General features: G+C 43.5%; 2 protein-coding genes across 5 annotated transcripts in view; one reads left to right on the top strand and one right to left on the bottom strand.

Moving 5' to 3' along the window:
- psme3ip1 (proteasome activator subunit 3 interacting protein 1) overlaps positions 1 to 5,095 on the top strand; it is a 123,771-nt gene extending 118,676 nt beyond the window's left edge. For all 4 annotated transcript variants that reach the window (XM_070897906.1, XM_070897908.1, XM_070897907.1 and 1 more), the window contains exon 7: positions 4,440 to 5,095. In XM_070897906.1, coding sequence (XP_070754007.1) covers positions 4,440 to 4,663 — 224 coding nt within the window. In that variant the 3' untranslated portion in view covers positions 4,664 to 5,095. The remainder of the gene's footprint in view (positions 1 to 4,439) is intronic.
- Positions 5,096 to 9,702: 4,607 nt separating this feature from the next.
- Positions 9,703 to 20,255, bottom strand: part of cpne2 (copine II) — a 274,630-nt gene continuing 264,077 nt past the window's right edge. The window contains exon 15 of the mRNA XM_070897910.1: positions 9,703 to 9,974. Within this exon, the coding sequence (XP_070754011.1) occupies positions 9,867 to 9,974 (108 nt within the window). The 3' untranslated portion in view covers positions 9,703 to 9,866. The remainder of the gene's footprint in view (positions 9,975 to 20,255) is intronic.

Here is a 20,255-nt window from a genome sequence, read left to right as displayed (position 1 = left end):
GTAAGTTAACCTCAAAATTGTTGACTGGATGCTGGAATATGTACTCTGGGAAAAACCTTTTACTTCTCAGGGACTCTCCCAATGCCACTGGTATGAACCCTCTGGAGTTTCTTGGGATGTATTCTATGATAGCTGAAGCTGTGGGAAGTTTCCAAATGGAGGCCAGGAACTTTCTCAAGACGGGAGCGAAATTATTAGATGGGCAATGACCTTGGGCCACCGTTAGACCTCCTACCTATTGGCTATGGATTGGCAATTGGTGGAACTCTTAGAGCAGGTCTTCAGAAATAAAAGACATAAGAAGCCTAGTGATAGAGGGGAAGGAAGGGACATTCCCACACTTCCTCTCTCCTCTCCATCTCTCCTTTGGCCCAAAGTTAAGAGGTAGGTAGGCGAGAAGTGGTACAGAGACGCAGTATTACTCTATTACAGACCCTGGCTAATCCATGTCAAAGCAGATATCTTCCACGTGGGTGGTAGAATGTTAATTAAGTTATTATCTTGTACCTCTGCTATGGGTAACTCATTGTTTAGGAACAAGCTAGAGCTGTATGAAAGAGATCATGGTTTGGAGGATTATTATACCTTGTGTCAGTAACCCTCTTTGTGTTGCCTAAGCTTTTCATTATCTGTTATACCACAGGGCTTAATATACAATATATTGGGATTGTAATACCTTAAGACTACATTTATTGCTTTTGCAACACGTCTGAATTTTGCAAATTAATTTAAAAAACTAATTGACCTCAAAATCCCACAGCTCATAGAAGATGGATCATTGAGAATATGATTTCTGATAGTTTCCTTAAACAGTATGTTGCGGAACCAACCAGGGAGCAGGCTATCTTAGATTTGGTACTGTGTATTGAGACAGGATTAATAAACGATCTCCTAGTAAAGGATTCTCCAGAAATGAACAGCCATAACATGGTTGAATTTCAAATTCAGTTGGAGGGTGAGAAAGTTGGATCTCAATCCAATGTCCTAAGCTAATACAAAGGTATGAAGGCAGAGTTGGCTAAAGTGGACTGGGAAAATAGATTAAAGTATGGGACGGTTGATGAGCAGTGGCAGACATTTAAGGACATATTTCATAACTCGCAACACAAATATATCCCAATGAGAAATAAGACTGTAAGAGAAGGGATAACCATTCGTGGCTAACTAAGGAAATAAGGGATGCTATCAAATTGAAAACAAGGGCATACAGGCCCCAAGTTTCCACACGCAGCAAAACAGACGTCCGAGCTGGGCGCCCGTTTTTCGCGCCGAAAACGGCGCCTGAAAAAAAACTCGCTATTCTCGAGAGCTTTGCAGCTCGATGTGTGCTTGGCGCGGCGCCCAGGGGGCGGAGCCTACCACTCGCGCCGATTTTGTAAGTAAGAGGGGGCGGGTACCATTTAAATGAGTTTTTTTCGTGCCGGCAACCCTGCGCGTGCGCGTTGGAGCGTTCGCGCACGCGCAGTGTGAAGGAAACATTGGCACTCGGCCATTTTTGTAGTTCTTTGCAGCTGTTCATTTTTTATCATTTTTTAATAAAAGCACATTGCCCTTCCATGATCAGCACTGAGGCTTCTTGCAGCAGTGAGAAGGCTGCAGGAAGCCTCAGAAGTTGAGGCAGCCGTTTCCCGACGGGCCCGACCGACGGCAGGGGGGTCTCCCCCTCCCCTCCCCCTGCCGTCGGGAATGGCTGCCTCAACTTGTGAGGCTTCCTGCAGCCTCCCCCCCCCGCCGGCAGGAACGGCTGCTGCCGTCGGTCGGTCGGGCCCTCACTGCCTTTCCCCCCCCCCCCGCGGGAATGGCTGCCTCCTCCCTGCCTTTCCGCCCCCGCCATCGGGAACGGCTGCCTTAACTTGTGAGGCTTCCTGCAGCATTCTCCCTGCCTGAAGCACTTTCACACAGGTAGGAACATGGTTTATTTAATCTTTTCTTTGCTTATAAATTTTTATTCAGGTTGGAATTATTTGTATAATATTTGTATAAGTGTAACTAAGGATTTATTGTAGAATGTAATGACTTCCCTCCCCCCCCCCCACCTCGTTCCTGACGCCTAATTTGTAACCTGCGCCTGATTTTTTAATGTGTAGACAAGGTTTTTTCAGGCCTACAAAAATCTTCACTTGCTCCATTCTAAGTTAGTTTGGAGTACGTTTTCACTGGAAACTTTCAAATCAGGCGTCAGTGGCCGGACACGCCCCCTTTTGAAAAAAAAATTTTGTTCAAAAGTGAAACTGTTCTACATGACTAGAACTGCAGAAAACTTATATGTGGAGAATTGCGATTTCTAAGATACTCCGTTCTCCACCAGTTGCTCCTAAAAATCAGGAGCAAAGCATGTGGAAACTTGGGCCCAATATGTGGCCAAGACTAGTGGGAGGCCAGAGGATTGAGAAACTTTTAAAAGCCAGCAAAGAGCGACTAAATAAATAATAAAGAGGGGGAAGATAGATTATGAAAGTAAACTAGCACAAAATATAAAAACAAATAGTTTCTACAGGTTCATAAAAAGGAAAAGAGTGGCTAACATAAATGTTGGTCCCCTAGAGGATGAGACTGGGGAATTAATAATGGGGAACAGGGAAATGGCAGAGTCTTTGAACAAATATTTTGTATCTGTCTTCATGGTAGAAGACACTAAAAACATCCCAACAGTGGATAATCAGGGGGCTATAGGGAGGGAGGAACTTAATACAATCACTATCACTAATGAAGTAGTACTTTGCAAAATAATGGAACTAAAGGCGGACAAGTCCCCTGTATCTGATGGCTTACATCCTGGGGTCTTAAAAGAAGTAGCGGCAGAAATAGTGGATGCATTGGTTGTCATCTACCAAAATTCCCTGGATTCTGGGGAGGTCCCAAAGGATTGGAAAACCTCAAATGTAACGCCCCTATTTTAAAAAAGGAGGCAAACAGAAAGCAGAAAACTGTAGGCCACTTCGCCTAACATCTGTCATTGGGAAAATGCTGGGAAACAGTAGCAGGACATTTGGAAAGGCATGATTCAATCAAGCAGAGTCAACATGGTTTTATGAAAGGGAAATCAAGTTTGACAAATTTGCTGGAGTTCTTTGAGGATGTAACGAGCAGGGTGGCTAAGGGGGAACCAGTGAATGTGGTGTATTTGAATTTCCAGAAGGCATTCGATAAAGTGCCACATAAAAGATTACTGCACCAGATAAAAGTTCACGATGTTGGGGTAATATATTAGCATGGATAGAGGATTGGCTAACTAACAGAAAACAGAGAGTTGGGATAAATGGGTCACTAGTGGGGTGCCGCAGGGATCGGTGCTGGGTCCTCCACTATTTACAATCTATATTAATGAGTTGGATGAAGGGACCGAGTGTAATGTTGCCAAGTTTGCTGATGATACAAAGATGGGTGGAAAAGCTAATTGTGAGGGAGATACAAAAAATCTGCAAAGGGATATAGACAGGCTAAGTGAGGGGCAAAAATTTGGCAGATGGAGTATAGTGTGGGAAAATGTGAAGTTATCCCACTTTGGCAGAAAAAATAGTAAAGCAAATTATAATTTAAATGGAGAAAATTTGCACAAAGTGCTGCAGTACAGAGAGACCTGGGGGTCCTTGTGCATGAAACACAAAAAGTTAGTATGCAGGTACAGCAAGTAATCAGGAAGGCAAATGAACTGCTGGCCTTTATTGCAAGGGGAATAGAGTATAAAAGCAGAGAAGTCCTGCTACAACTGTGCAAGGTATTGGTGAGGCCACACCTAGAGTACTGCATACAGTTTTGATCACCATATTTAAGGAAGGATATACTTGCATTGGAGGCTGTTCAGAGAAGGTTCACTAGGTTGATTCCGGAGTTGAGGGGATTGACTTATGAATATAGGTTGAGTAGGTTGGGCCTATACACATTGGAGTTCAGAAGAATGAGAGGTGATCTTATCGAAACATATAAAATAATTAGGAGGCTCGACAAGGTGGATGCAGAGAGGATATTTCCACATCAGGTAAACAAAAACTAGGGACATAGTCTCAGAATAAGGGGCCGCCCATTTAAAACTGAGATGAGGAGGAATTTCTTCTCTGAGGGTTGTAAATCTATGGAATTCTCTGCCCCAGAGAGCTGTGGAGGCTGGGCCATTGAATATATTTAAGGTGGAGATGGACAGATTTTTGAGAGATAAGGGAATAAAGGGTTATAGGGAACAGGCAGGGAAGTGGAGCTGAGTCCATGATCAGATCAGCCATGATCTTGTTAAATGGCGGAGCAGGCTCGAGGGGCAAAATGGCCTACTCCTGCTCCTATTTCTTATGTTATTATGTAATGCCACATTAAACCCAGCAATATTGAAAATGATCTGCATCATTGACTAATTCATGTATAACCTGTTCTCTGTGGATGTTAGAAAATGTTAAACTGTAGGTAGTCCGTACTGCATTCTGACATTTAATTTGATTCTTCTTTAGATGATGTCTCCTGCGATCAAGCACAGTCTGATTTCTCAACTGGCACAGGAATGCAGCATCCTTCAGCATCTGTGTGTGTTGGAATACTACCTGGCCTTGGGGCCTACTCTGGGAGCAGCGACTCAGATGCAGAGTCCAGCTCCGACAGTGACATTATCATCAACACTGGAGGACGAATCATCTCTTCAGTCTTTCGATCCCACCCTTTTCCTGAAAGCCCGTGAAGCTGAAATATTCAAGGGCAGGATTTTATTTCTTTAGAGGTGGTTTGTAATACAAAGGCTCCTGTATAAAATGGTAAAAAAAAGTTTGTTTGAACTGCTTAACCTCTGGCAGTCAAATGTGAATATAGAATTTCACATCCCTGGTGCAGGATCTGGTTACATATTGCAGTAGGCCTCCGCAGATGTAACTATACAGAGGAGAATGACTTGGGACTTGAATCCAAAGGCTAGAAATGTTGTTGAATACTGTCAACATTTTAAGTGTAAATATTTATTTTTACGCTCGCATGCATTAAAAAAAACAGCTACAATCGAATTACTAACTGAACTTTGGCTGTTAATATACAGCTTTGGATAAGCCTTGATACCTGTGTATCATTGTTAATGGCTGTGGGCCATTTAAGAACTGCATAAATTTTCTGTTTCTCGACACTGCTTCTTCTTTGTGTGCTTTCAATTTTGTGACGATTCCCTTTGCTACTCAATCAACTGCATACCTAATTTATTTTTAAATAACTAAATGTACAATCATTTCACTGAGACCACAGGAGCCAAAGGCACCTCTTGTAGGTCTTCCCAACTGCACACTCCATGCCAACCATGATTGGGAGTAGCCATGTAAGGTACTCCCAGGCTTCTACCCCTCAGCCTGAGTGGACTTCTGGGACATGCCTTTTGATTTTTGACACGCTCCCTCCCTGTGGGAAAGCACCTGATCTTAACTTGACATCTACTCTGCCATCACCACTGAATTTGGCAGTTTTCTACATGGTGGAATGTCCAGGTGAATCTGCGCATAACAAATTCACTGCTCCATCACAGTGCTGCGAACTCTTAACAGTTTGCATATTTTCTTTAATTGGCAAACTATAGTTATTCAGAAAGGCCTTTACACTAACCAACAAAAAATAAATAAGCAAAAGAGAGTAACAGCAATAAAGAACTTTCATTTATATAGCGCCTTTCATGTCCTTAGGACATCCCATAATGCTTTACAGCCATTGGATTATTCGTGGTGTAGTCACTGTTTGCAGGAAGATGCAGCATAGTCAATTTACGTGCAACAAGCTCTCACAAAAAACAATGAGATAAATGAAAAGTGTATCTGTTTTGAGTGATGTTGGTTGAAGGTAAAAGCTGGCCAGGGCAACAGGAGAGATCCCACACTCCTCTTCGAAAGGTACCATGAGATTTTTTTTTTAAACGTTCATTGGAACAGGCAGATGGAGCCTTGGTTTAACATCTCATTTAAAAGACAGCTCCTTCGATAATTTAACACTCCCTCAGTACTGCACTGAAGCGTCAGCCTAGATTGAGTTCAAGTCCTCAACCCAGGATCTTCTCACTCTGAAGTGAACGTGCTTCCCCTGAGCCAAGCTAATACCCCAATATATTGTGGACCTGTTATATAAATTTGCCCATGAGCAGTTGCTCTAAAGCTGCTTTTCTGGCTTTAGTCCTCCCCAATATTGGGGTATATTAAGTGAAAATTATATTGCTGCCCTGTACAAATAGTCTCAGAGCTCAGTAACCCGCCCAAAAAAATGGCAGTACAAGATGTGGAGTGTTATTGGCACAAGACGCGTAGTGCTGGTGGCCTAAAACCACGTGGTGCTTCACTCCAGAAAGTACATAGCTACCTTTTTTGTTGTACAGGTTTGATTTCTGTACCATTGTGACCTGAATTTAAAATTTTTTTTTAAATTCATTCCTGGTATGTTGGCGTTGCTGGCATTTTTTGCCCATTCCTAATTGCCCTTGAGAAGGTGATGGTGATCTACCTTCTTGAACAGCTGCAGTCAGCGTGGTAATGGTACTCCCACAGTGCTGTTAGGGAGTTCCAGGATTTTGACCCAGCGATGAAGAAGGGACGGCAATATATTTATTTCCAAGTCAGGGTGGTGTGAAACTTGGAGGGGAACTTGCAGGTGATGGTATTCCCATGTGCCTGCTGCCCTTGAACTTCTAGATGGTAGAGGTCATGGGTTTGGGAGGTGCTGGCGAAGAACCCTTGGCGAGTTGCTGCAGTGCATCTTGTAGATGGTATACACTGCAGTCACGGTGCACCGGTGGTGGAGGGAGTGAATATTTTAGGTGGTTGATGGGGTGCCAATCAAGCGGGCTGCTTTGTCCTGGATGGTGTTGAGCTTCCTGGAGCTGCACTCATCCAGGCAAGTGGAGAGAGTATTCTATCACACTCCTGATTTGTGCCTTGTAGATGGTGGAAAGGCTTCGGGAAGTCAGGAGGTGAGACATTCGCCGCAGAATACCCAGCGTCTGACCTGCTCTTGTAGCTGCAGTATTTATGTGGATGGTCCAGTTAAGTTTCTGGTCTATGGTGACCCCCAGGATGTTGATGGTGGGGGATTCGCCGATGCTAATGCTATTGAATGTCAGCGGGCGGTGGTTAGACTCTCACTTGTTGGAGATAGTCATTGTCTGACACTTGTGTGGCGTGAATATTACTTGCCACTTATCAACCCAACTCTGAATGTCGTCCAGGTATTGCTGCATTCGGGCATGGACTGCTTCATTATCTGAGGAGTTGCGAATGAAACTTATCACTGTGCAATCATCAGTAAACATCCCATTTCTGACCTTATGATGGAGGGAAGGTCATTGATGAAGCAGCTGATGATGGATGGGCCTCGGACACTGCCTTGAGGTACTCCTGCAGCGATGCCCTGGGGCTGAGATGATTGGCCTCCAACAACTACAACCATCTTTCTTTGTGCTAATATGACTCCAGCCAATGGAGAGTTTTCCCCGATTCCCAGCGACTTCAATTTTATTAGGGCTCCTTGATGCCATACTCTGCCAAATGCTGCCTTGATGTCAAGGGCAGTCACTCTCACCTCACCTCTGGAATTCATCTCTTTTTTTTGTCGATGTTTGGACCAAGGCTGTAATAAGGTCTGGAGCCGAGTGGTCCTGACGGAACTCAAACAGAGCATCGGTGAGCAGGTTATTGGTAGGTGCTGCCTGATACCATTGTTGATGACATCTTCCATCACTTTGCTGCTGATTGAGAGTAGGCTGATGGGGTGGTAATTGGCCAGACAGAACACATCAGGGCATTTTCCACATTGTTGGATAGATGTCTGTGTTATAGCTGTACTGGAACAGCTTGGCTAGAGGTGCCGCTAGTTCTGGAGCCCAAGTCTTCAGCATGACTTGGTTTTACTGTATAAATAGTGAGTTAAATTTTAAAAACTCTGTCACATTCTGATGTATTATTTTCAACAATTTGGAGCTTTCGATGGTGATACACTGAGACCATTCTCATCAGTGACTCTGGAGCTTTGTGCACTTATGCTGAAATTGTCTTTCAGTATTGAAAGGGTTAAATATATTTCTCCCATGTGATTTTATTAACATTTTTTTGAAAAGTTTATCAAACAAATGTCTATCACTGTCAGCATAATTCTCTCAAATTTATTCTAAAAACATTCAGTTGAACGTGCAAGTGGAAAACTATAACAAGCAAACATTTTTAACAAAAACCTGTGAAAGTGGTACTTCTGTACTGATTGTTTCCATATTTTAATTATTTGTGAAAGTGTTCTATATTACGAATAAAATAATACCTGATGGGATTCATCACTTCTATTATTCAATCTGCAAAGGAGACAGTTTGCTCTTTTCAGCCTGCTTTGTATTGTGACGTGACATGCTGTTAATTTGGATCAATGCCATATTGAGGCTTTCTTCAGCTACATCTGAATGTTGCTAACCCTGTGCGATAGCGAAGCCATGGAGCAAGAGGACACGGGCACTGGTCTGCAATTCCTCAAGTTGGGAAGATTTCCTCTCTCCTGTTTTCAGCACAATTGTAAAAGTATTTATAAAGGACAGAGGCGGCATCCTCATTGTTTGAATTGTTGATCTGTTGACTTGTCAAGATAAGCAAGGGCTTGAGGAGAGAAAATTGGAGGGTGAGTCAACCTCGGCTGTTCTTGCATATAACCCAGGCAACTGATTACAGGGTTGTATCGCACATGTTTTTTCTTGCTGGCAGACTGTGGACATGAATTACATTTGGCAATTTATGTTGGTTTGATGTGAAGCCCTTCACTCACTGCTGTCTTTGATTCAGCATCCAGAGGGAGTTTTTAATGCCAGCTTAAATTGGAGAACATAACTGCACCAGATATAAATAATGATTTTTACAGTGAATCAGCTGTAAACTCTCAAGTGCAGATTTGCAGTCCATGCCAATGGAACTTGTTGCTTTTTTTTTAGTTTTCGGGTGTATCATTATTTTAAGTGTCACTGTGCAATTTCAAGAGCGCTATTGCTTCCTCTTGCCTATCTCAGCATCTATTTCTCTTAGTCCTTAATCTACACAGTATAACTTGATGGGTATAGATTACCATGCTACATAGCTACTAACTTTTCTGAATATCATCAAATGCCAACAAATTCGTAAAACATTTACCATCTAAATGGTTGAGTTAACGTGTGCTGATTTGCCTCACTCATCTGTATGTATCTTGTGAACTCTCTCCTATATCTGCAGCTTATGCTCCTGGTTGATGGATTATTTCCTATTTCCATCTTCGTGCAAAAGTAGTTATGCACAAATGTCAATCTCCTAGCAAAGCAGTCTACATAGGTAGCCTTTAGGCCATTTCATCAGTAGTTTAAAAAGTTCGTACTGCAAAATCAAGGTGGAGAAGAGACTTCTGGTATAAGTTCAGCTTAATTTACTGAAACTTCTCACTGTCAGCAAGTATTACAGGTAAATAGTGTAAAATATTCAAATAATTTGACAAAAGTACAGTTTATTTTAATCATACCGACAACATAGACACAAAGTGAGAGAGAATTCATCACTTTCAGTTCTGTCCTTCCTGTAAGTCAATAACGTTATTTTCAAACTTTTGTTTTAATAATTAAAAAAATCAGATACATAACACCCAATAATACAAAGATACATTCAATACTTTAACAGTGGTGACTTGGAAAAAAGTTGACCACGCTTACTTAGTGTTAATTGTCATACTTTTACAAAGCACCATATTCTCCTTACAAACAAATTAAGACTCGAGTCATTGGAAATATACTTTTTAAACAATGAAAACAAAACATTGCAAATGTGCCGAGTGCTGCAAAACATGCAAAGATTTATTCTGTAAACGTTTTCAAAGGGCATGGTGGGGAATTTGGTATCATGCAAGGCTCAAAGGTGGAAGGTTTGGTGTTAGGCCGGATCAGGGTTGACGGGCGGAAGGCTTCTTTGCTTGAAATACTGAACAACTTGCTGGGGTAGTTCTGCTAGGACAGATTTGGCCAATGTTTCTTTAGGAGCCTGAGAAAACAGAAAAAAATGAAGAGGTTTAACGTCACTTCATAAAAGGCTCAGTAATATAAATTGTGCTCAACCCAAGTAAAAGAGACTCGACGAGTAAAGGAATCCACAACTTGTATTGTTTCGAGCATTAATATTCAATAAACATCTTTAAACATTATATATTAATTATCCGCAAGATTTCTGATGGATTCGTCATTCATACCTTGTGTTTACTATAACACAAATTGCAAATGCTGGAAATCTTAACTAAAAATAAAATGTATTGGACATGCACAGCAGGTCAGTCATGATCTGAAAAGAGAAAGGCAGATTACGATATTTTGTATATGTACTCTTCAGTAACAACAAACACGTCCTGGTTTTAGTGCAATCTTCCATCAGTTTCACATCAGCTGTGGAGAAGTTACTGGAATGCATCATCAGAGGCTGAGTGATTGAACACTCGGTACAAGTATGAGCTGATCCATAAAAGTCGTCATGGAATTGTGAACGGTAGGTCATGTCTGACTAATCTAGTTGAATGTTTTGAGTTGGTCACTGGCATGGAGTCTATTGATATTGTCTGTATGGACTTCCAGAAGGCATCTGATAAGATTCTGCACAAGAGATTACCAGCAAAAATGAAAGTGCATGGAATTGGAGGTAATCTTGCAACATGGGCCAGTAATTGGTTGGGATGTAGGAGACAGAGAGTAAGGATAAACGTAACGTTCTCTGATTGGCAGAACGTGACAAGTGGTGTTTCCTAAGGATCTGTACTGGGGCATCAGCTTATCAACATATATAAATTACTTGGATGAAGGAATAGAGAGTTGTATATCCAAGTTTGCAGAAGATACTAGTTAGGAGGCACAGTAGGTTGTGCAGATGGGAGCAAGAAGTTACAAAGAGACATAGACTAAGTGAGTGGCCAAAACTATGGCAGGTGGAATGTAATGTGGGGGAAGTGTGAGGCCATCTCCTTTGGCTCCAAGAAAGATAAATCAGAATATTTTTTAATGGCGAGAGACTAGGTACTGTGGAGAAGCAAGAGGATTTGGGTATCCATGTACTCTAATTACTAAAAGCTACAAAAGGCCAATGGAATGTTGGCCTTTATGCGAAGGTGGTTGGAATACAAAAGTGAGGAAGTAGTACAGAGTCTTGCTCAGACCCCATCTGGAGTACTTTTTGTTATGTATGTAAACCTGCAAATACCATGTCTAACCACCAGAGGGCTTATCCCCTGGAGTCCCAAGGGATCCCACAATCCCCTGGGAGCACCTGTATATAAGGAGGCCTCACAGGCTGGAGAGGCACTCTGAGATCTGTAATAAAGGACTACGGTCACACTTTGAGCTTGCAGTATCTAGTCTGACTATTCAAGACAACACTTTTGGAGTGTAGTCATTGTTCATACATTACAACAGTGACTACACTCCAAAAGTACGTCATTGGTTGTAAAGTGCTTTGAGAAGTCCGGTGGTCATAAAAGGTGCTATATAAATGCAAGTCTTTCTTTTACTTATGTTGTACAGAGTCTTGGTCAGACCGCATCTGGAGTACTGTCTTCAGTTTTGGGCACTGAACTTCGGCAGATATTTTGGCCTTGGAATGGGTACATCGCAGATTCACCAGAATTATACAAGGGCTTAAGGGGTTAAATTATGAGGACAGGTTGCATAAATTTGGTTTGTATTCCTTGAGGGTTGATATAATCGAGGTCATAAAGGGATTCTATAGGGTAGATAGATGCAGAGAAACTATTTCCTCTGGTGGTGAAATCCAGAATGAAGGGACATAATCTTAAAATTAGAGCTCGGCCATTTATGAGTGAAATCAGGAGGCAGTTTTTCCAGAGTAGTGGGAATCCAGAACTCTGCCAAAAGGCTGTGGATGCTCGGTCAGTTGAAATTTTCAAGATGAGATTGGCAGCTATTTGAATATGGAGCCATGGCACGTAAATGGTTTGAGGTACAGATCACCATGCTCTAACTGAATGGTGGAATAGACTCGAGGGGCTGAATGGCCTGTTTTTATGCTCCTTTGCACTTGGTAACAATAATAATGTAACTTCACAATCTAGTTTTGTAATTGTCTAAAAATCTGCCACGCAGCCAATTAAAACTTTTTTAAAAAGCTGCTTCTCTCTTCAAGTGGTTCGGGAGGAAGAACAACAAAAAAAGAAAGTAAAACATGTTCAAAGAAAGACTTGCATTGATATAGTGTCTTTCATGACCACTGGACGTCTCAAAGTGCTTTACAGCCAATGAAGTATTCCCAGAGCGTAGTCACTGCTGTAATGTGGAAAATGCGGCAGCCAATTAGCGCACAGCAAACTCCCACAGACAGCTATATAATAATGACCAGATAATCTGTGTTTTTGTTATGTTGATTGAGGGATAAATATTGGCCTTGACACCGGGGATAACTCCCCTGCTCTTCATCGAAATAGTGCCACTTGAGAGGACAGACATGTCCATATCTTTTACATCCGCCTAAGAGGACAGACCTGTCCACATAACTAAAGGAGGAGAAGAACCAGAGATAGCACACACACAAGCTATTGCCCGAACAATACAAAACGAAGCTCACTGACCTGTTCTTTGCCCATAGGCCTGTCATTGCCTCTATTTCCATTTAACGAATGCAATGGTCTCTGCCATGATCTCATTGAATGGCACAACAGGCTCGATGGACCAAATGGCCTAATCCTGTTCCTATGTCCCTAATCCCTCATCCCACATATGCTAATCTAGCCTTCCCTTAAATGCATCCTATGAACACCCTGGATAAAAAAATTCTCCGAATCTCTCTGCGCACTGAAGCTTTTAAATAAATGACCCCTTGTCATTGACGCCCCAACCAGGGGAAATTGCTTCCCCCCCACCCGGCCCCACCCAAATCAAGATGCTTCCTAACTTAAAATTTAAAAAATCTCCTCAGTTAAAAATCTGTATAAAATGGGTATTAAAAAAAACATACATTTACAATAAAAACAAAATGGGGAACAGACTGAGCAGAGGAATAAAAATGTATGGCAAGGTGAGTACATATGATTGTTTTAATTTTGTGCTTGTGAATTATGATTTTGTGTTTTAATTGTTTTTCAGTATTATTATGTAAGGGTACAGTGATTATTTGTAATGAAACCGGTGGATATTCGAAAGTCCCATGTTGTCTCTGCCTAACGCCCAAATAGATTTATTTCTGAATCAGTCCATCCTAGCTGGATGGTTCTCAGTTTTAAAAAAAAACTGCTATAATGAGCCAAGAGGCTGACGCGAGCACCCACTTGCTTTCCTTCCAGCTCGACTCCCCCTGGCCCAACCACTCTCTTCCAATCTGGCTGGTTTCCTGACCCAGCTCTGATGCATGCTGGTCCCTCGGTCCAGCACCAAAATGATCAAATGTGCAGGTGACAGGAGTACCAATAAACAAGGTCACGCTAGATTACTGATGCTTCAATCGCTTCATTACTGTAATAAAATCTTTATTTCAGCATTAGGAGTACGTGAGCAGAAAACAAAGCAGTCTATGCACGGAGGTGGGAGTTTTGTCAAACCTGGCAATCAAAAGGTTAATTGTCTGTATTCAAAACATTACATGAACTGTAAAATGATCTAATCTTGAGCACTGGAATTGCAGGCGGTAGTGAGACTGCAATATTTACCTTGGTGGTGCTGGATTTGCAGCTTAATATTGTTTCTGCTGATAATCAAGCTAATCCTCCCCGGGGGTCATGTGTGTCTAGTTTATACAGCTGAGATTCTATTTAATTTAGCTCTATCAAGTGATGATTTTTACATTGAAGAATGTATATTGGAACATATTTTCCTGCTGCAATCCTTTGCAAAGGCAGGGTGTGAAATAGATTGCTGCGATGGGCTTGACATTTTAGGAGATCACGGCCATCGGTATTGGTCTATGGAGGTGGTATTAAAAAAATCATCAATCTAAAGCAACGTGCAAATGTAATGACTGAAGCATCTCCCCCTTTGTATGCCTGTGACCACAGGTTCAATCCCAGCAGCAACTAGTAATGTAATCTTTCAACGCTGTATGTAATGAGATTGAAGAGTTGCTGATTTGGAGCAGGGTATTCACTCATCTGCATGGACCTGTTTCTCATTGCTGAATGGGGACAGCAATTATATTGGTTTGGAAGAGTCCATTAACTTCCAAGCCATAATCTTATGCTGATAACCGCATGAGCAGGCAAAGCTGGTCCCTCTCCTGGAGACATTTGCAAGATCTTGCAGTCGGCTGCCCACAAATGCATTACACAGGTGACTAATGCCAAATTTGCCAGGGCAAGCAATTATATACAGTTTGCCACTAAATGATGCTAGTCAGAATGAGCGGGCACTCGTGTTGGTGGCTCTAGCTGGCTTTCCACAGGTACAGGGTATCATCGACTGCACATTAAGGCACCCTCAGACCACCCAGGAGTGCTGGTTGAATACAAGGGCTTTCATTCCATCAATGCACAGCTGGTGTTCAACCACATAAAGATGGCTAACAAGAGAAATTAAGGACCGTGTTAAATCCAAGGAAGAGGCATAGAAATTGGCCAGAAAAAGCAGCAAACCTGAGGACTGGGAGAAATTTAGAATTCAGCAGAGGAGGACAAAGGGTTTAATTAGGAGGGGGGAAATAGAGTATGAGAGGAAGCTTGCCGGAAACATAAAAACTGACTGTAAAAGCTTCTGCAGACATGTGAAGAGAAAAAGATTAGTTGAACAAATACTTTGGTTCTGTATTCACGAAGGAAGACACAAATAAGCTATTGGGCGAGATATTGTGTTAGGGAAATTGATGGGATTGAAGGTCGATAAATCCCCAGGGCTTGATAGTCTGCATCCCAGAGTACTTAAGGAAGTGGCCCTAGAAATAGTGGATGCATTGGTGATCATTTTCCAACAGTCTATCGACTCTGGATCAGTTCCTATGGATTGGAAGGTAGCTAATGTAACACCACTTTTTTAAAAAGGAGGGAGAGAAAACGGGTAATTATAGACCGGTTAGCCTGACATCAGTAGTGGGGAAAATGTTGGAATCAATTATTAAAGATGAAATAGCAGCGCATTTGGAAAGCAGTGATAGGATAGGTCCAAGTCAGCATGGATTATGAAAGGGGAATCATGCTTGACAAATCTTCTGGAATTTTTTGAGGATGTAACTAGTAGAGTGGACAAGGAAGAACCAGTGGATATAGTGTATTTGGACTTTCAAAAGGCTTTTGACAAGGTCCCGCACAAGAGATTGGTGTGCAAAATCAAAGCACAAGGTATTGGGGGTAATGTACTGACGTGGATAGAGAACTGGTTGGCAGACAGAAAGCAGAGTCAGTGCTGTGACCCCAGCTCTTTACAATAAACATTAATGATTTAGATGAAGGAATTGAGTGTAATATCTCCAAGTTTGCAGATGATACTAAACTGGATGGCGGTGTGAGCTGTGAGGAGGATGGTAAGAGGCCACAGGGTGATTTGGACAGGTTAGGTGAGTGGGCAAATGCAGTATAAGGTGGATAAATGTGAGGTTATCCACTTTGGGGGCAAAAACACGAAGGCAGAATATTATCTGAATGGCGGCAGATTAGGAAAAGGGAGGGGCAACGAGACCTGGGTATCATGGTTCATCAGTCATTGAAAACTGGCATGCAGGTACAGCAGGTGGTGAAGAAAGCAAATGGTATATTGGCCTTCATAACTAGGGGTTTAAGTACAGGAGCAGGGAGGTCTTACTGCAGTTGTACAGGGCTTTGATGAGGCCTCACCTGGAATATTGTGTTCAGTTTTGGTCTCCTAATCTGAGGAAGGATGTTCTTGCAATTGAGGGAGTGCCGCGACGGTTTACCAGACTGATTGGCTGGACTGACATATGAGGAGAGACTGGATCAACTGGGCTTTAGAAGGATGAGAGGGGATCTCATAGAAACATATAAAATTCTGACGGGATTGGACAGGTTAGATGTGAGAAGAATATTCCCGATGTTAGGGAAGTCCAGAACCAGGGGACACAGTCTTAGGATAAGGGGTAGGCATTTAGGACTGTGATGAGGAGAAACTTCTTCACTCAGAGTTGTTAACCTGTGGAATTCCCTACCGCAGAAAGTTGTTGATCCCAGTTCATTGGATAAATTCAAGAGGGAGTTAGAGATGGCCCTTACGGCTAAAAGAATCAAGGGGTATGGAGAGAAAGCAGAAAAGGGGTACTGAGGGAATGATCAGCCATGATCTTATTGAATGGTGGTGCAGGCTCGAAGGGCCGAATGGCTACTCCTGCACCTATTTTCTATGTTTATGCAGGTGTGCGCAAGATTCCCAGGCAGCTGCCATGATGCTTTCATGCTGTGCCAGTCCACCCTCCCTGATCTCTTTGCACTTCGAAGCAGACTTACCGGATAGCTGCTTAGAGACAATGGCTGTCCAATGAAGAATGGCTGGTGACATCCGTATGGAACCTGACCAATGAGGCCCAGGAGTGATGCAATGAAAGCTACATGACAACCTGATGTGTCATTGAGCAAGTAATCGGCATGCTGAAGATGCGCTTCTGGTGCCTGAACAGATCCCCTTCAACACGCACCAGCCAGGCAGTGGTGTACTGCACTCTGCACAACAGTGCACAGCAGCAAGGTGTGGACCTTCAGGAGGAACAAGGTGCAGAGCACAGAGTGGGAGCGGAGGAGGAGCGTGATGCGGCCAATGCACCAGCAGCGGCGCACATCGCTGTATGGGATGCCCGAGATGCCCGGGATGCCCTCATAATGGTGAGATTCAGTTAGGTTCCATCCATATGAGAATCACATGCAAAACCTTCCCCCACCCCTTCCCCCAACACAGAGCAGTCCTGCAAACAATCGACCATCCCTTTCACTGCCCCCCATTGCTTGGTGTTAATTCTTGTCTTACCATTCATCACAAGCGAAAAGGCCACTTGCTGGGTGGCAATCAAAAATGGGCAACACAGAAAAGTGGTGGAAACAAATAATATGGCTCAAAAATGAAAATTAAACCGAGACTTAACTCTAACATTGTGTAAGACACCCATGTGGATTTCTGTGTGAAACTACGAATCTTTACTCTTCCTCTTACTAGAGGTAGAGGCAGGCTGATCAGATCCCTGCTGTGACTCCTGAGATGCTCTTAGCTGACCTCCTGTGGGTTTAGGAGCCCATGAGAGCCCCTCCAAACACCGCTCCACCTGCCCCTATGCAGGGGCAGACTTGGCCATCGGGACACAAGGCAACACAGACTGGGGGGCGGGGCGCAACGGGGGGTGGGGGGGGGAAGTGGAAGTGCATCGAGCTGAGTCCCCACTTCCATCTCCCCTTTCACCATCATCCCTCTCATGGTCCCCCCACACTTCCCTGCGAGCAATGAGCTGGAGACACTTTGGTGCAGGTCAGTGGAGTGCTGAACGTCCACGGCTAGGTTTTCATCAATCCTATTTAGGGTAACATTCATAGGGCCTGCATGTACTCGTGTGATTGTCACATTTTATGCTCCATGCAGGTGGCCACTCTTACCATGGATGAAGACATCATCACAAAGGCCTGCAACATCAGGGCACTCATGCCTGAGACAGACTCCTCCAATCTCTCTATAAGCGTGCACAGTGCGGCTGTAAAGCCTGCCAGTACATCGCACATTCTCTGCTGCTGCTCCAGATGTATCCTCTTCGTCGACGGCCCCCGAAGTTCAGCATCTACGTCCAGCTGAGCAGAGCTTGCGCTGTCCCTGTCTCCACCATCTGCTCGTGCTCACTTGTGATGTTGATGTGTGAGTCACCAGCTGAAAACCCAACTAATTTTCTTACCGGTCCCACAGAAGTGTGTGTATCTGAGCTGCTGCATGGTCTCCATAAGTCCCGTGTTGGTGCACCCTCAGAGGGAGTGAACTCCTCTGAGGATTCATTGTTATCCTCCTGTGGGACACTTGAAGGCCCTGTGGGAGATTAAAGACATGAATTAGAACTGTCAAGATAAGAATGTTGTAAATAATCATAATGCACATGATCATATTTCATTCACTGCTGACATCAGGTCAACATGAGTGTTGTATGTCATGTGACTGTCTGATATTTAATTCTGTCACCAGATAGCTGGGAGGCCCCCATTTCTCCATCTCCAACGGCCAAGCATGCCAAGACTCCACTGATGTCCAGCGCCTCCTCTGCAGCTGTCATTTGCGATTGTGACGGAGGACCATCTCCTGTTCTCTGCTTCTCCCTGATGTTCTGCGCTCTTTTCTGCAAGGAGAAAAAGAGACCTATGAGAGAAATGGCATGTGTTGAACGGATGGATGGAGAGGATTGTTGAAGTGACGATGAGGGAGAGGCGCGACATTGCCTAAGGATGAGGGTGATTGTCAGTGGTGGTTGGACAGATGGGGGAGGTGAGGAAGTGCATAGAGAGAGAGAGAGATGGGTGCATCTGCAAGGTAAGTTGGTGTGAGGAGTGATGTGCTGGAGTAGGCGTAGGAAGGAAGAGTTGGCGTGATGCACACATGAGGATCTAGTTGAATGTGCCACTGCACTCACCTTGCCTGCCCTGCTTAGGTTATTAAACCGCTTTTGGCATTGAATCCAGGAACGAGGCACCGCACCCCTGCTGCTCACCTCATGAGCAACCTCCAGCCACGCCTTCTTAGTCTCACTGGCAGGCTTCTTTCTCCTATCAGTGGGAACAGTATCTACCTGCGGGCCCTTAGTGACCAGCAACACATCTCTAAAGCGAGGCGCAGACTTGCAACGTTGGGACTCCATTGTGCCAATTCATTCTTTTGTTCTCCCACCTCCAGAATGCATCAACTGTCATGCTTGCAGTATCCAAGTACTGGAGTTTAAATTAACTCACGCAGGCCGTTAACATGCCTGCTCAACCTAATTGGTCGGGAAACCCGAAAGTCAGAAGCAAATGCAACGGCAGTGGAAAAAAAACCACTGACAGATGTACCTCACTTATTTCCTGGCTTGTGCAAGGAAAAGGATAACACAGCATCCCTTCCCAGACCGGAGACATTCAGACAATTATATGCCATTGTGTGGGGGTAGTAATTTATACTGAAAGCCCTCTCCATTTGCTATCCTTCTCGCTAATGGATTCAGACAGTCTTCACCCAGTTCTGAGTGTCATGAATTCATAGCAGTAATCTGCCTGCAACTCATCACGTTGGTCCTTTCCTCTCAGGAATTCTGTAAAGATATGTGCAGTTTGAAGATGTAAATTTAGTTGCAATTCCGACTCTGAGGAACAAGCATCTTGTGAAGAGAGCGAGCTCAAAGTTATGCCTTTCCTGTGCTGTATTAGGTACAGATGATGATCCTTTTCCCAACACTGACATGCCTTTACATCGAGAAACAAAAAGAAAATTAGCTGCCCATGGTATCGGGTAGGAAGAATGTACGGTACAAAGCTAGCCAAGAATCCATGCATGAGCTGGGAACTCAATAATGTCAGAAGAAGATACAATCTGCTCTGACTGGGAGCAGCTGTTCTTCGCTAGTTGCGAACAGGTTGGCTGAACGTGTATGTGAATGTGTGTGTGTGTGAGAAAGAGTGCTCCAGGATCCCAGGTACTAATTGCACATTTTAATCGGTTGCAAAGGCTAATAAAAACTGGTTAGAAGTGGGAGGGATACACTGGGCGGGTAAAGGCTTATGATGGTGTAAGAGTACAAGTCGCTGCCCTTCTATCTCAGCAGAGCCCCGTTCAAACTGAGCCCCAGAAGAGTGGCTGTCATTTCTGCCTGGTAAAAACACTCACTAAAGCTAGCGGAAGTGCTAAATTCACAGAGGGCCTGGGCCCATGAACAGATGCTAGCTTGATGATACCAAACTCACTGTTTGTACAAAACATTAACGATTTCCTGTATTTAAAGAGCAGCAGCCGTGTTTTCACAGTTGGCAGTGCAGAACGACCATGGCACAAGACCAACCATGTGCGCAGATAATTCATTCACATATAACTTCCCCTACATTTTATCAAGGGCTTCCTATTTTTCTATCCACTCGTTCCACTCATTACAACAGTGTCTACATTTCAAAAGTAATTAATTGGCTGTGAAGCGCTTTGGGACGTCTTGGGCTTGTGAAAGGCGCTATATATATGCAAATACTTCTCACTTCACAGCTGCTCCAGGTGCCGTCTTTCAGATGAGACATTAAACCGAGGCCTTGCCTGCCCTCTAAGATGGATGTAAAAGATCCCATGGCACTATTGAAAGAAGAGTAAGGGAGCTTTCCCTGATGTCCTGGCCAATATTTCTATCTTAACCGATATCATTAAA

The sequence above is a fragment of the Pristiophorus japonicus genome, chromosome 13 (genome assembly GCF_044704955.1).
Source record: "Pristiophorus japonicus isolate sPriJap1 chromosome 13, sPriJap1.hap1, whole genome shotgun sequence".
Lineage (NCBI taxonomy): Eukaryota > Metazoa > Chordata > Chondrichthyes > Pristiophoridae > Pristiophorus > Pristiophorus japonicus.
Note: the sequence above shows the minus strand (reverse complement) of the source record. Positions and strands in the feature narration are given on the sequence as shown.